Raw genomic sequence first — 17041 nt, forward strand, 5'->3', positions numbered from 1 at the left:
AGTCAGCAGAACAGAGGCTTTAGGAGTTGGTGTGTGGACAAAGAAAACAGTCTATTTTTCATAATTTAGAGCTAGAAATTTGGGGTAATATAATCAGCATTTAAAAAAAAAGACTTTGAACTTATGTCCTAAGCTAAGGGAAAAGACAGATCCAACAAAGAGGGTTAGGGTTGCATTGGTACAGGAACAGGACCAACCCAAGCATGAGATTTAGCCCCGATGACCCTCATAAAAACGACTGGGGAATACCAGAGCGAAATAATAACCATGAGACTAGAGCCAGGCCTCGGTAGAGTCGGGTAAGAGGTGAAGGGAGAAGACATCTTCCTTGCACACAAGAGTAGATGAGTTTATACCAAGTATTTGGAAATTCAAGAGCTGGAACGTGACTGGGACAAGCCCAAGAGCAGAGTGCTGGTGAGCTCCTGTTAAAAAGCGATAGGTACTTGAAGGAAAGTGTGGAGACTGTGTCTCCAGTGAGGCCTCTGTCAATTCACAAGGGGCATGGTAGAAAAACAGGGTTAGCAGGGTCATCAGAAGATTATTTCAGTATTCTGAACATGAAAACCCAGAAGCCTTGGATATAAGCATTAGAAATTAAAGGGAGGAAAGGGAGCTTAGAAAAAAACCCAGCCCGACCTTGACAATACACAGGGGTAGGCAAAAGCAGGTTAAATTACCAGCCATCATTACCTAAAAGATAAATTATTAGTAAGGATACAAAATAATAACAAGAATAATAAGACAATTAATACAGATAAATGCAATGAATAAATAAATAATAATATAAGGTTAAACGCTGTGCTTTGCATATTCACAACTACAAACCTACTTTTGCAAACCCCTGTATAAATAGCATTAGTAGAGAGTGGTATCTGAAACATCTCTAAAGGGCCGCTGCAAAGGCAGTGGAATTTCTCCCAGGATACAGGAATTAGAGTTACTGATAGAGTTTCTCCCACCTGGGTTTTAAATTAGACAATTTAAATTAGAATGGATACCACGGAGAAGTTAAAACCAGGAGGTTGTGCTCTGTAAGCCTCTCTTCTATTTCTGTTTATCTCGGATAACCTTAAATCTCTGCTAAGGACTCTACATGGGTCTAGGTAAAGTCACAGATAATATATCAGGCTTGTAGATTTTCTCTTTCTCGGAGGGAAATGCTGCCTGACATAGGATTGGTGCTTCAATAACAACTTGCTGCAGTGTTCGCATTGGCTTGAGAATGAAGTGTTTGTAAATTTTGTTTCCATAGGGCTGGTGTTAGAGTATGAGTATTTTATGGCCTTACTGCTCTCTCTGGAATGGGGAATACATGAGACAAGATATAGTCAACAACGGAGAAATCCAGTTCCAAAGATACCAAAGCACATGAGTGGTTCCAGCTTAAGGGGTCCCCAGGTTGAAGCTTCCATTAGACCCCAAAACAAAGCCCTTCTGGCTAAAGCAAAAGATGAAAATCATGATTTTTACACTTATACAGGGATTTTAATTTCTCTGTGAGAAGGGGATTGATTTGGCAAAGGGGGATTATACTTTACAGGGCTTTATTGGGGGCATTCTTTACACTGCTGGGATTATATCATCAGAACTATAATGTTTACATCATCTAGAGGCTTCATACTATGGGGAGGAAAGGAGGCAATACGGAGGCTTGCTTCTGCTAGTCCCAGCCAAATGATTACAACATCCCACAAAAAATTTTCTCCTTTCTTTGCCTCTTTCCACAATGGCAGCAGCTGGTCGGCAGAACTAGCACATGGTATCTCAAAATCAAATCAGCACCTGAAATACTATTGGTCAGAAGATGAAAAGCTGAATTTCCCCCATGAAAGTCTATTTGGGAGGTCACTGTATAATGTACAACTGCAACCCAAGAGGTGGGATAGTACCACTCAGGCTGACCACTTGAAATGCATGTGGAGGGTGCCCTACCCTTCAAGTGGGTTGAAGGATTCCCCTACCTGTTCACTCTCCCTCCTGAGAGGAAAAAATGTGGCCCCATTCAAGGATGACAGCCAGGTCCTAAAAGGCAGTGAGGAGATCGCTTTGGATAGGAAGCACAAACCTGGTCCTCAAGGCTTTTTACCTCTTCAGTTGCAAGGAACTGGAGGTTGCTCCCGCCCTCCAAAGGCTGAGAGGGCCATGGGAAGAGCTCAGGATAAAAATGGGTCTATGCACAGGGAGGCAGACTGCCCTGCTGTAGGCCTTAGGAGCAGTAGAATCCTCCAGGCTGACCTATGGTCCAAGGGCAAGTCTATCAGGGTAAAGAATTCGGCTGGTCATGTCCTTGGTCATCAACTGTTGCTAAATGGCATTTGGGATAACGGTCTTGTCCTCTCTTTACCTCTAGCAGGTCTAACAATAATGACAGGGGTGATTTTTAAAGATTTCTCTTCTAAGTCTGGCTAATATAGAAGGAGATTCTTTGTATTAATTTTCCTTCTCTCCTCCCCCTAAAAGAAGTGGTCATGTTACGAGGAGGAGCCCACCCACACTAAATCAGGGCGAACTGGTAAAAGCGAGTGTCTATCACAGAAGAGCTGCATCTTATTCTTGGTACAAAACAGCAAATCTTTCAAATAGTCATTTCCAAACAAAAATCTGTTATCAATTCAGGAAGATAATTTACCAACAGTAGTAGAGAAGGTTGTTTATGGTTTGGTTTTGTTTTTTGACCAGATAAACTAGTTTCAGATTTACTTCCTTTAAGTACACACTCTCTACACTTCAGAATTATTTTTGCAACATCTTGGATTTGTGCGGTCCCTTTTCTTCAAAGGACTCGTTTATCCTAACAATTTAGATTGCTACTTTAGAATTCTGAAAATGGAAACCCAGAAGCCTTGAATGTAAGAGCTAGAAATTAAAGGGAGGAAAAGGAGCTTAGAAAAGAACTGGCCCAACTCTGATGGAGGTAGGGCTTGCATATGAATATATATGGGGCTCTTCCATAAAATATTTTGTACAGACTGAGTATTTCTAATTGCGTTGAGTGTCATATCCCAGAACCTGCGGGCTATGGAGAAACCAAAGCATTTGACAGCCAAGTAAAAGGCTTGTCCGAGTGCACAGAGCTGACCGTGAGGACAGTCAAGATAAAAATAAGTGGTTCTTCTGGTTTTGAATGCACCACCCCCTCTCCACGACCAGAGGGTAGATCTTTTTAGACCTACAGCTTGGAGGCCTTCTTTCCACCTGGGGCATTTGGTTACATCCAAGCTTAAGAGACTGGTAAGGTGAAAAGTGGACTGAGTGGACTGATTATGCTGAAGGGAAGATGGGAGTGTTACTCATACTAACTACTTTCCTGGGGCAGCTAGCTATTCAAAAATTTTAATATTAAATCTTTATCAACATGATAGACAACTGTTTGTTTAATTTTCATAGGTCAGAGAGAGGTCTAAAGGGAGCTCTGTCCTCGAATTTTATTAGAGACAGGATGGATTCCTCTACTATGGGTTCTGCATCCAACACAGTAGATCTTTCCACAAATGGCTGCTCATTGTGAAATACACCATCAGGAAGAGAGGAACAGGGCATTTTTCCTGAATGGGAAAAAAAATGCAAACCTAAACCTTCTCTAACATCCCTTCTGTAATTTACTCCCAATTTATATAATTCTCATTTAAACTGGCATTACAGGAAGTGTTAACACTATCTGAAATAGGATTTAAGCACTGTGGAAAAATGTATCTTCAAATTTAAAATTCATCTTTAAAATGTGACAGGATAAAATCCAAAGTGGAGAAATCGGCATCCCCCGAGAACCACTCTTTTTATGTCTAATGTCCTCCTAAAAGCAGAAACCCAGCAAGCGTTAGGCTAGGGTACCTAAACGCTGGCTTGTTCTCCAGCAGATGCTCTTACTGGGAAACATAGCATTAGCCACACAAAGTCTAAATGCAGCCTAGGAAGACTTGGCTAGTGTGTGTGCTTAAAAGAGGAATCAGAAAATGAAAAATAGCCCTAAAATAGTTGTTTTCTATTTCTGAGGTCATCCCAAGGACTCTGCAGAACTCAGGTCTTCAGACTCTCTACTGAGTTACTTCCCGACCAGCTAGAGGCTGGTGTTGGGGCTGTTGAAAGAGGGACTGGGAAGGGAACATAACAGAGAATGTGGTAGGTTGCAAAACAACATTCACTGAGCACTGGCTGTGTTCAGAGAATTCAGAGAATGGTGCTATGGCTGAGACAGACACAAAGAAACATAAGGCAGCGGTTCTCTGCTTTTGGAGAAACTTAGAGCCAAAGAGAAATTGTTTCTTGTTTCAACAGAATGGAAATTGGGAAGCAGGGACTAAGTTTAACATTTATCAAAATACAGAATACTGAACAGTAAAGCCCTATGCTGCTTTCTCCTTACTCCTTGAGAATTAAGATCCCATGGCCAGTGGGGAAGGAAAGGAATAAAAAGGGAGTTGAGGAAGGGCAGAAATGTTCTGACTCAAGGTACCCCTCAGCACCGCGAAGTTGTCACCACTAAATTATTCTCTATCAAAATTCAGATTAGGAATCTTAGGGTAGGCATTCCAGGATCTGGTCTTTACTGAGGGCAGCCACATAGTAGGAGACATGCCCCGCTTCCATTCTACCTTTTCTATGGGAAAAGTATAAAAGACCCTCATTAAGTACCCTTTCAGGCAATTACAAAGCATTTCCAGGCACTCGGCTGAAAAGTGTTTATGTAAGCTGAAGTCCTCCTCAGCCCCTCTGGAGAAGCACAAATATCAGCATCCTCTTACACAGCTGATATCTAGGGTTACCTCCGGAGAGGTTTCAGACTCTCTCACAGAAGGGCAATCTGCCCAGGCCTTTTCTTTTTTTAATAGGGAAGAGCCAATTTATAGCAAGGGAAATATTTCAGGAAAAAACTCCTTACAGCAAAACACAAATGCAAACAGCCTCCTTTTGGTTATGAGGATAAGGAGTAGGCACTAGGAAGGGCTCTTTAAAAAACTCCGAGGAAACTGCACTGGATTAGGGTTACCTTTTGTTTTGCTCTTTCACTGACTGTCTTTCTTAGGCTTACCATATGGCCCTGGCCTAGCCCACACCGCCTTTGGTTCGGGCTGCCTCTGAGGTCTTAGCCAAGATGCTGGAGGATATTTAGGTGGGTGCTGCTGAAACAAGTGTACCCCTAGAACTTGGCCTCATTCTGGGGTGAGGCCACTCTGCTTTGGGAGTTGCTCAGAGGCTGGGTTCTTCTGGTACTTGCTGGGATGTTCATTTGAAGGATACCCACTGGAAGGGTTGCACCCATAATGAGGCTCCCCCATAGCCGAGTACCAGTCTGGGAAGTGTCATTTTAAAATGGCACGTACCAGGCCAGAATGGGAAATTACATAGAAGAGGGAAGGCCAAGGAGTAGAGAAATTACAGCTTTGTCACTCCCATGTTAAAGTGTAAGCCTTCACAAGAAATATCTGCATTGTGGCAGCAAACACCCGTTCTTCAGGCCTGGAGTAAAGACTGGAGCTTGCAATAGAAGAGCAGCTTCAATGGGAAGCTAAAGCCACAGCCCCGTGGGAAGCAGGAGATAAAAGGGTAATATCCTCAGATCAAGTCTCAACACCTCTCTCCCCAGGGAAGCTCAACTACCCCTCTCCTATTATCACTCCCTTTAGACAGCCAGAGTCTAAAATGGGAGACCAAGAAAGCGGGACAGATTGGTCAGAAACAGCTCTTCCCCATAAACCCAGGCCATCAGCCTGGCATTTGGAGGGTTAAAGTCAGCACTTAAAAGAAAACTCAAACCCCATTAAGCCCAGGCCAGGAGCACAGGGAGCAGCAGGGAAGCCAAAGGAAACTAATTTTGGAGGTTCTCCAAGCTGCCAATCACAAGCATATTTCTAACAGTCCCAGTGTTGTTTGAGTTGGTTGTTTTTCCACAGGCTATACAATGGGGTCTGGTTATTCATTGAAAAAGTCTGCAAGGGAGCCCCGCCCTCCATTCACAACTAATTTGGAATGCTCCATTCAACAAGAGGGGGACTCTGCCGCTCAGCTCGCTGGGGCAGTCGGAGCAGAGCCCAGCTGTCGCCGCAGGGATGCTAGCTCGCCCAGCGAGCTGTGTTTATGTAAGAAATTCAGACAGTGCAGGCTCCTGCCTGCTCCACGCCCTCCCTGAAGATTCAGATAGCCAAGACTCGGGCTGAAATCTGCAGGGGTGTGCAAGTCTGCTGGAAGTGAGATCGCAAGTGCCCTCTGGCAAAAGGGGAAAGGCAGAAGAAAACTTATCTTGTACAGCCTGGTTCAGAATCTGACTGTAGCTACCAGCTGAGAGAACAGAGACTTCAATGGCATTTCTCCTGCCCCGGAGATGAGCTGGTTTGCATTAGAGGACAGCTTTTTCTGTAAGTCGGCCTTTCCAGACTCCTTGGCTTTTGCATTCATTGCCAATTGCTACGTCGAGAGCCACCTGGCTTCCCCCTCAACGGAGAGGGTCTCTGGAGACACTACTAGATTCTCAGGCTGCAGAGGGGGAGGGGGTAAGCTACTGCTCATGAACAGATTCACAGTTCCTTTTCCTGGATCTGCATCCAGCCTGTAAGGCTTACAATTCCCTCTTCTATGCCCATGAGATATCAAATGGGAAGATGCAGGGTAAAATCTACTCCAAGAACAATGTAAATAAAGTACAAGGCTAAAAACTCGTTTGGTTTCTTGGAGATTTTTTTCAAACCTTCTATAATCACTCTAAGGGAGATATGATGAAGCCAGTTTGAAAACCAGACTTTATTTCAAGGGAAAGCATACCACTTTGTGAAAATTAAATCCATGAAATAAATTTTAGTTGTTTCCTCTTTTTGTAAAATATTTGGCTATTTTCAAATGTCTGATACTTACCTCTTCTTTTTGCTGCTGCCACCCCCACCCACAGTGAGCTCAGGCGGTAACTGGGGAAGCATCCCTCTGAAGTCTTTCTGACCACAGAATCAGGTTCTACCTCTTGGCTGTTCTGCAGATGGGTTTCAAACTCCTGGCCTTTTAGAAGCTAGCTCTTACCCTGCTCCCTAGGCACCTTGCACCCTCTGCCTTAACTTTCCCCTCGATGCTTCCTCCTTCTACACAGGGGAGCCTCCTTTATTTGCTGTGCTGGGTCTTTTTATGTGTGGGCTCTTCTCCCCAAGAAAAGTTGCTAGTCCATTATCGAGCTGCCAAGCCCAAAGGCGTACTTACATTAGGGTTACACACACACACACACACACACACACACACACACACACACACACACACTAAGGCCTACTATTTTGCCCCTCCTTTAAGCTGAGCCTCTGAAAGGGATGCGACAATGTTAGAAGCTGATGACCAAAGCCTCTGTTAAAGGAGCTTGATGAGTTCACAAAATGAATTTTTAAAAAAGCAACCTAATCCGGTATTGGCATCAGCATGCCTGGCACTTGTCCAAGAGCTGGGAGCTGCAACATGACAAGACTGCACTCCTTGGATTCCAAGTGGGGAAGTGCGATGTGCCAGGGCGCAGATGGGGCCCAAGCTGCCTCAAGGGCAACCATGTGCCCAACAGGGATGGTCGGCCTGAGCCTGGATGTACTTTGCCATCATTAAAACTTGAGACACACGTGGCGGGAACAGTCTCTTGGTAGAGAATCACACACTCCATCTAACCCCACCACCAGTGATACTGCTAGATGATAGAAATGGCAGATAGTACAAATTCTCAGCTTTATCAAGCTACCTGTCTTGATTTTGTAAAAATGAAGAAAGGTGAAAAACAGGGGATAGATGGTAACCTCGTGACTGGTGTCAAGATTTTGTTCTAAGTGATCTACCAGACGATCCCAAGTCTTTTTCACCAAACAGAAAGGACTGGAAAGGTTGCTAGGTTTTATTAGAGAACTAAGAGCAGAGAGATATCTAAGAGGCAGAGAAAATCCATTGTTTTTAATGAGTCTAACTGAATTTAAGTTAGAGGAAAACAGATTTTGTATAAACATATGGCTCTTTTAGATAAATGGGATCTCTAGGTCTTGGTTTCTCAAGAGCCTTGGGTCTAAGGACCATGTAGGCTATCAAAACAGGAAGGATTTCAAATCCTTCAGCACCCTCTCCGTGGTCAGGCAGTGGGCGAGCTAACAGAGACTCAGCAGCAGCTGTAAACCTGAGTGAAATCATCTCTCCGCACCCCCCGACCGCCCTGCGTTCTTTAGCACTCTTCTTTCTTCTCCCCACCTTCCCACTACTGGCTCTTGAAAAGGATAAACTGACAGCCTAGACTCTCTCAACACGATCATTTTTAAAGTGCCTATTGTTTTCTTTCTTACCTTTCATAACAAAAAAGAAAATTTAGAATGATCCTTTCAAATTGAAATGGCCGAAGAACACAGAGCAAGTAAAGTTCACCTCGAGTTTTACTACACCACCTCCGGGTCTACAATGATGTGTCCCCTCCAAAAGGAAGGCATTGCCTCTACTCTATCAACCTCATTCATTGTAAAGAAGAAAAAAAATACAACTAAATAATCTCGTATTGAAACAGGATTAAGATCAATGTGTTTTAGGCTCAAGGGCTGTCATAACAGCTAATCCTATTTCCCCAGCCATCTATTGCAATGTATTTATGAAAAGTCAATTTCATCAGTTAATTAGACAGTCCTTAGAAAATTACTTGTACTTCCTCCAGTCCACCCATTCTTTTTGAAACACATATCTAAAAACACTTCAAGGGGAAAATAAGGTTACTGGATTTTAAAACAATTCTCTAAATTATATTTGGTATGGAGGCCATGGTTTTAAAATAAGATTTTATCATGCCTTCTCCCCAGCATAAAATATTTTAGTTATTCAAGATGTTGGTAAACATTCACAATATCATAATTGAAATAAATAAGATTTTTAAAAAAGAATTGGAACCTACATTTAAATAAAAAAAATAAACCAAACTATTTATATGTGCTAAAATCTAGTAATACCCTAAAGTGGCCCAGGCACTCAGTTCAGAAAAATGAATGTAACCCCCACCTCACCCCAAATCTGAGACTTTTGAGGTTCATTCTTACTCATGGTTTTGATTTGTAGTTAATTCTGTGAAAATGTGTACACACCTATCTACTGACACAGATTCCCTGGCTCTATGTGTTAACGCACATATTTAGCTATACATACATTTATATAGATATGCACACACTTATTTATAATAGGATATACAACACACAGTCTTATCTGTACACACACTAATATGTCTTCTAGGAAACATGTCAGTTTTATGATTTTTCTGTTTTATAATTCCTCTCTCTCATTCAAGTCCTAGGTGGAACACACTCAGAGTACCAAGATATTCAGTAGGTTTCTCAGGACCACAGAATGAAGAGACCTAAGGTTTTCAGCTGGGCAGCCAGCGTCTCCCTAAAGCTCTCCTGAGGACTGTCTCAAGGTACTTGAAATAATGAGGGGGATGACCCCTGAACATGCCAGTAACCCCTGGCTCTGTAGCTTTGTGAGAGTTTCTTTAAAGATATTATTTTATAATTTCTTCTCACTTTGGCTAACGTCTTCTATTTGCCCCTACCACACTAGTCAGCCTCTCCAGTTCTGAATCTTATATCATCCTCTCTGTAAAATGAAGAGGCTGGACAAGACTTATCTCTGCAAGGGAGTTCCAGCTCAAACAATCTGGGATCTTCATGGCTACTTCCCAGGACCAAGGGACAATGGAGGGCACTGGCAAAATCCCTGTAGGCTATAGGCTGCACTTTTTTATTCTCTTGAATTTGACATGTAAAGAATTTCCAGATTGGGACACTTTATCAATGTTTGTAGTATTTGCAAGGGGAGGTGAAATCTATATAGCTAGAAGTAAGCCGGGCATTTATGTGACTTATAAGAACAATGGTTTCATCTATTCAAATCACACTCATGGATGGATACCTATGGTAGGAACCTAAACCTGGAACACTTACAAGATATAATCTCTCTAGAAGTTGACCTTGTAAGTGCTTACTGAAAAAAGTATGCCATAATCTTCAAAACTGACATGCTAAAATAAAAACAATTACCCACATTGCTTAATATTTCTTTCTCTCTCTCTCTCTCTCATACAGGAAAGGTAGACTATTACAAGTGGCAGGCCACAGAAGAGTATTTGTTTCAAATGCTTCTGCTACTGTAGGGAAAAGGTTTTCTTTACCAGGCAAGCACAAGTTTGTTTTATAGTTCGTGGACTGATCGATTCAAGCCAATTTATAAGGTTTCATTAAATCTGAATGAGTGTCTCTCCCTCCCCTGGCATAATCATAGATTCTTCCAGAAAGTGACAGGAGTAGGAGCTGATCCTCAACCCAAGGCTGTGAGATACAAAGAAGGGAGGGCCAGGCCCTGGGCTCTGCCAGCATTCACACGTCTACATTGTCAGTTTGAACAACAATCAAACCAGTCAGGTAACCACAAGGACCGATGGTTGAAGGATACATCATTCCTTATTTGTATAATCTCCCCTAACCTCTAAGGCAAGTGGATCTATTTAAATCTATTCTTCTCAAAGCTCCATCTCCAGAAATAACAGAGACAGAGAACGAATTATTAAAATACTTTTTGAGGCTACTCAACCATCTGTTTTATCCTTAAAAGACAGAAAAGCTCAACCTTAAGAAGTTAAAGCAAAGAGCAAACAAAGTAAAAAACAGAGTACACTTGGTAAGCAGAAGTATCTCCCAAAGCACCTCCATTTTAGATATGGCAATTTAATTAAAGAATTTAACACATTCTATTCGCCGAGCAGAAATTACTTCCAAGGAGCCAAAACATTTATTGATTTCTTTTCTTTAGCTTATTCCCGCAGATAAATATCTCTCCAAATATAAATCCTGTGTGCTTATATCTTTCTCTAAAGATCATATCTCTGCTTCAGCACACAAAATCAATTTGAAGCAGTCATCTCACCTCCCTTTTAATTCTTTTGTGTTTCAGAGAAACAAACAAGCCCTGGCCAGTGTGGCTCTCAGTTGGTTGGAGCATAGTCCCCCGTACACCAGAAGATCACGGGTTTGATTCCTGCTCAGGGGACACACACCTAGGTGGCCGGTTGGGGTGTGCACGGGAGGCAACCGATCAATGCTTTTTTCTCACATGGATGTTTCTTTCTCTCTCTCTGTCTAAAAACCAATGGACATATCCTTGGGTGAGGATGAAAAACAAACAAAGTGTCATAAAAGCGTTTCAATGAACCTCTGCCAAGAAAGCCACCTCCCAAACAGATTGCAGTTTATGCTGCTCTGAGCAAGAACTGGAAAGGCTGTGTCAAATTGTCAACACAGAGCAGAGTGGGATTACAAAATCCTGCCTTTTATCTTACACACACACGCACGCACGCATGCACGCACATGAACACTTTGGGTTATCTTTATTTAGTCTTTCAGTGGCAAGCTTCCCAATCACTTAAAAGCAATCAAAGGGCAAAAATTAACATCATTTACTTTCCTGAGAAAACATCCACAGCAAGCTGCGACAAAGTTAAGGTGACCGTATAGCTGTGGGTTGCAGTTTATCTCCCTTTAAAGTTTCATGGTATTGCACCTTGAATATGAGACCTATCATTAAAGAATGTTTAGCTGGTACTTTTGATCTTTGATTTAATGATTTATAACACCCAGCTTTTATTGAGAACTAAAGACACCTTCTCTTCCAGGGCATTTTTTTTCTCTCTCTCTTACTGTCCCCGTCTGTCTGTCTCTCTTGATAAAACAAAGCTGGGAAAAATTTGTTGGTACAAAATGAGAAACTGAATCCTTGCCTGGCTCAGGTGCTTGCTATTATAAACTATGACTAAGAGACATGAATTTCTCTATGATGCAACTCTCAAGAGAGGCAGCATTTTCTCCAGGCCTCTCTTAAACCTGCTCATTCACCAGTGACTAATGCTCTCTAGAGCTGCCCTGTACTGCTCAAATTTCATCAGCCAGCTTTGTCCTTGATAGCTCTGCCTGGACCATAAAAGCTCCCAAAACCTGTTGAGGGCAGCTCTGAAAGATCAGTGCAAAGCTAACCACACCCTGCCAGCTTGGAGAGCTAGCTGTCTTTTGAGCTTGCCATTGCATTTGTTATCTCAAGGACAGGAGCACTTAGCGAACATTTTTAAAAGTTTTTACTCTTCTCTGAACGATGAAGTCCTGACAACTACATGCAAAATAGGAGTAAATCAGATCATCCTGTAACCACCCTTTTTCAACTCAGAAGTAGAAATGCAATGGATAACGTTAGGTGAAGCCACAATTAACTGAATCTTCTATTAACTATTTTCTGCACCTTTAAAAGAAAAAAAAATGTCAGGCTCATCATTTGTGTCAAGGACTTAATTTGTAAAACAAACAGAAAACACTGTAAGATAATGTCTGGTTAATGGATGTTTGGTCCAATATCTTATATACAACGTCAACTAATTTACAATTTTGAGCTTGATACTTTGCAATATTCTCAGGGGAACGAACAGGGTTAAATCATGTTCAGTAAATCTTACCTGCAATAGAATGAATAAAAAGCACTTTACAACTAACTACAATGAGGAATGAAACAAATGGTTTGTTAACCTTGAATTATTAAAAGAAACAAAATGCATTCCATTGTCCAAATATGCTGACTTCAGCTGAAAAGAGCAATCTAGACATGTATAATCCAAGAACAAACAATTTCAGAACAAATGATCCACCACCAGAAAGATACTTACAGTTATCAGACTGAAAATCTGGGACAAACTGTTCATCATCAGGAACTTGTGCTGGAAAAGAGATTTTTATTTTAGACCTTTCAGTTTTATTAAAGAGCACAGTAAAAATGTTTTATATGGAAAATGGGACAGCCAAGAAACTTGCCTTCAGCTAACCAAGCCTCTTGGAGTTGACTGAGATCCTGAAACAACTCTGGAATTGAAAACAGAAAACACCAGAATGAGAATTCCTCTGCTAGGGAGAAGAGTCTACGCATTGCTTTCACTGGGAGCCATTTGAAGAAGCCACAACACAGAGGGGAAAGCTTCACTACCTTCAGAATCATGAGCCAGATCTGTGTCCAAAAACTTCCTCTTTCTGTCAATCATAGGCCGTCCTCTACACTCCTCGGATCTAGATTTCTGAAAAAGGCAAACATACAGTGAAGACGCAAGTGCAATAAATGGGTCCCGAAATGGGGTGGTACCACTAAATCAATAAGGAGAAGACTCAAATTTGAAGAGGGAGGACAAAACAAACCAAAAGCCACGTAAACTTACCCCTGGGACCATAAAAGGGACTTGCTGGTCATAAAATCCATCCATGGTGCTTCCAATGTCTCTAATATCACTTTGAAAGGTTTCAGCATTGAGTAATTTCTAGGGGGTACGGGGTCCTCCTGTAATATGAATTTGGGAGATTTTAACTGAGGGTGGGGAGACAAATGAAATAATTTTATACTGCTCTTTTTTTAGGGCCTGTGCAAATCACTACTTTCTTTGAGGTACTTAAAGGCCACTCAAGGTGTTAGTTTTACAGACAGAGGCTGGGTTTAAGGGCATCAAAGATTCATAGTGTTACTTTGTGTCAAATCCATTTACTTATTCATCCTTCTCTCTCTCCCTCTCTCATTAGAGTATACAGGTTTGCTATTATCTGACTTTTTTTTTTTTAAAAAAAGGGAGGGAACTTATTTTCATTATAAAAGGGTGATTTCAAGTTCTCTCCAATAGAAGGTTTTCCTAGGGTATTTGCAGTGGCAGGGTTTTGGTTTTTTGGCTTTTTTTTTTTTTTGACATAATTTAATTTTGACAGTACAGTGACAGGAAGTAGAAAACTGGGTTTAAGCATTCCAAATTATTGGCAATTAAGAATCTGACATACATAGTGTTTCTAAAAGTATTTTGTAGGTCAGTGGTAAAATACTATATATAGTTCCATGAATGTATCAATCAGAGGTATAACTTATCTACAGTCTTTCTTAAAATCTAAACCTTCTGTCCAAACAGGTGTAGTATCTGTAATGCAACAAATAGTCTCCAACTTATAGAGATACCTATGACATCTCCAATTTCTAAAAGAATAAATTAGCTATGAAAATAAACTAAATTCCATTGCACACATTTTAAATGCATCATTGCCACAGATATTTTTTAAAAAGTATTAAAAGTGAAAGAGCATGAAAAGAAAATTCAGTTTTTTTCCTTATAGTGATGTCAATTTTTCCCAAACATGCCAAAAAATTAAACTTGTTTCAGTATTGTCAAGTCTTAGGGCTAGAAATAGAGGTTGGGGCATCAAAATAGAGAGGAGGGGATTTTTTCTAATTTGGGAGGAATAAAATAACAATTTTAGGAAGGTACCATCTTCCTGAACACTCAGTTTTATTCTCTGTATTAAAAATACTCAGTTAAGTAAACAAAATGAGGAAACCAATTTCACTCACTCCAGCTTTAAGCAACGCAAAATGCTTAAGGATAATTCTTTTGTTTAACTTGTATATAAATTTTAAGTAGGGAACTTTTTCTCAGGGGGCAATTCCATCCAATTTGTTTTTCACACTGTGTGTAGAGTATCAAATTTTGATGAACAGGATGCAAGGAAACCCTTCACAGGCAGCCTCCTCTCTCAGCACTTTGGCCCAAGTAATCAGATATTTTCAAAGTCAAAGAGAAAGAGAGAGAGGAGCAAAACTGTACACAGTTCATAACTTCCTAGAAAAACACTCCCGCTAGCCTGTTTACTTGTCGTCCTCAGAATAAAGCCATTTTCTTAAATGTCACCAACTAGTATACAAAGTCTGAGAATCACCAGCACTGAGTTGAGGGGCGTGAAAACAAGTCTTCTGTACCTTTCAAAAACTTGTCCGATTAAATCGTGGCCTTAAAAAATTCCGTAAATGTCTTTTGGGGGAAGAGGACAACGGGTAGGAGATTGGAGTAGGAGATATTTTCAGAGTCTCGCAATGAAATACGTTGCAAAATACTTCACCATGAAAAGCAAAACTGTTTTTTAGAAAAAAATTAAAAGAAAGAAGCTGCCATAAGCGAATCCAAAAGAGGCACTGAGGATCTTTAAAGCAGCCCTCAGATTTCAAGGGCTAGAAAAATCATGTTCAAAACATATATATACATATTTTTAAGCCTGAAGGGAAGGCTCCAGCTCATCCAGTAATTTAAATCACTTCCTTTGTACCCCCCCTCCCGGTGCCCCCAGGAAAACTTTAACACAGTGCAGCGGCGCGATAGAGGCCCCACCCCCGCGGCGCACAGCGGGCCCGGTTTTATGAATGGGAGAGCAAGCCGCGGCCGCCACATCAGGTAGAGGCTGTAACTGGATCCCTCGCGCTGGGCCCCATTCACAAAACAAGACACACTTCCACCCAATTCCCAGCCTTCCCCATTCATGAAAACTCCTTCAGATGCGCCCCCGCCCCCACTCCCAACGCACGCCCAGCCTCCGACGCAGGCCCCTCACCCCAGCGTTTTAGGAAGCAGGCTCAATGCTTCATTCACCAAAAAAAAAAAAAAAAGGAAAGGAAAAAAAGCCGCAGGGAGCAGCGAGCCAACGAAAGAAACCCGCTTCATTCATAAAGTCACCCACATTCATAAAAACGAGCTGCGGCGCCGGGCGCAACCAACCGCCCCCAATTTCTCCCCCTCCCCCCAAAAGACCTTCCAAACATCTCTTCTTGGCACCCCTCCTCAACGAGGAGTTCAGTTCCCCCCAGAGGCCCCCTCTCCTCCGAAAATGCGGTTAGAATCCTAATCCAGCGGGAGGCTCTAGCATCTCTCCATCCCCCCCTCTGCACCCGTTTTTTTTCCTCCAACTATCTCCAGGCAATGCTCCCCGATTTCTCGAGAATCGCCGTGCAGCCTGACGCTCTCAGTCCGCTGGGAGCTTGGGTGTCTACTTTCCACAACCTGAAACTTGCAAGGCCTGCATAAGTTCCGGGCCGACTCCCAACCCCGCAGGCTGCACATGCCTAATGTCACTTAACCCCTCCTGGTGCTCTGGGGGCATCACCTCTCAAATATTCCCCCCTAAACTGCTTTCGGCCCCCTCCTCCCCACTGCAAAGCTCCACCGAGCATCTCTTCTCGCGAGCCTCCAAGTCCCCTCGGGGATCTCAGATCTCTAGAGACTGTAAAGCCCCGCAACTCCGCGCTCCCCATCCCCGCCCGGGAGCCCCCTTACTTCGCGCTTCGGAGATCCTCCCCCACGACGTGCGGAGAACCTCTCTTCATGCGCTTCGGAACCTATAGCCACCCTCGCCCGACGCCTCCCAGGAACCGGACTGGACCGGGCCGCGAGAGGAGGGGGCGATCAGCCCCTGGAGGGGGGTCAGCCCAAATTAAAAGTGCACTCCCATCTGAAGATTCTGAATCAGCCCTTAAACTCTCGGGCCCTTCGGACCCGTTTCTGGACATCCTCTCAGATGCCCCCCTGCCCCCTCGACGCCCCCTCACCTGAGGCGGCGGCTCTCCTCCCCTTGCAGCGGCCCCGGGCGCAGGCGCGCTCACGCACGCGCGCACCGGGCCTGGGTGCCTAAGCAAAAGGCTGGGCCGAACCGCTCTGAGGACAGTGAACCGCTCCGCGCACAAGCCACTGGACTCTGCGCCGCAGCTGCCAACCAGGCTGGAGCGCTGGCCCGCCCCCGGCGGACCGCTGCTCCGCCCGCCGCCATTGGCCCACAGCCCTAGCCCAGCTGCGTTTCCATTGGTCCAAGACTGCTCTCTCAGCTGTCCATCTCCTCTTGTTTACCCTGTCTGCGGGCAAATCCAGCCAAGCCGCCCCGTCAACTCCGGCTCACATTGGTCAACAAGGCGTCCCTCCCCACCCCTCAGGGGTCTGTTTTACATAATATATGCGCCGGGGGCCACGGGCCAATCAGCATAGGCTGTTTATATAATGAATGTTAGGACGTTTTTCATTCATAAAAAACGCGACCTGAGGGGGAAGCTTAGCTGAGTCAGTGAAGCACTTAAAGGGACAGAGGCCCGGAGGAACTGCGGTTACTTATCTCCTCGTAGCTCTTCCAACTTTTCATCGGAGCACGGCTCTTCCCCCTTTACCCATTCACCCATTTTTCCCACTAGCAAC

The 17041-nt window shown here is 43.2% G+C and overlaps 1 protein-coding gene across 1 annotated transcript in view; it reads right to left on the bottom strand.

The window, feature by feature from the left end:
• The window catches only part of ETV5 (ETS variant transcription factor 5), a 57532-nt gene extending 40979 nt beyond the window's left edge, over nt 1–16553 (bottom strand). Inside the window, exons 1-5 of the mRNA XM_054585078.1 lie at nt 16408–16553; nt 13220–13338; nt 12994–13081; nt 12825–12872; nt 12680–12730 (exon numbers count right to left, since the gene is read on the bottom strand). Coding sequence (XP_054441053.1) covers nt 12680–12730; nt 12825–12872; nt 12994–13081; nt 13220–13264 — 232 coding nt within the window. The 5' untranslated portion in view covers nt 13265–13338; nt 16408–16553. The remainder of the gene's footprint in view (nt 1–12679; nt 12731–12824; nt 12873–12993; nt 13082–13219; nt 13339–16407) is intronic.
• Nucleotides 16554–17041: the final 488 nt, after the last annotated feature.

This window comes from Pteronotus mesoamericanus, unplaced genomic scaffold (assembly GCF_021234165.1).
Source record: "Pteronotus mesoamericanus isolate MK-2021 breed Mesoamerican mustached bat unplaced genomic scaffold, CSHL_Meso_final contig_82, whole genome shotgun sequence".
NCBI classification, from domain to species: Eukaryota; Metazoa; Chordata; class Mammalia; order Chiroptera; family Mormoopidae; genus Pteronotus; species Pteronotus mesoamericanus.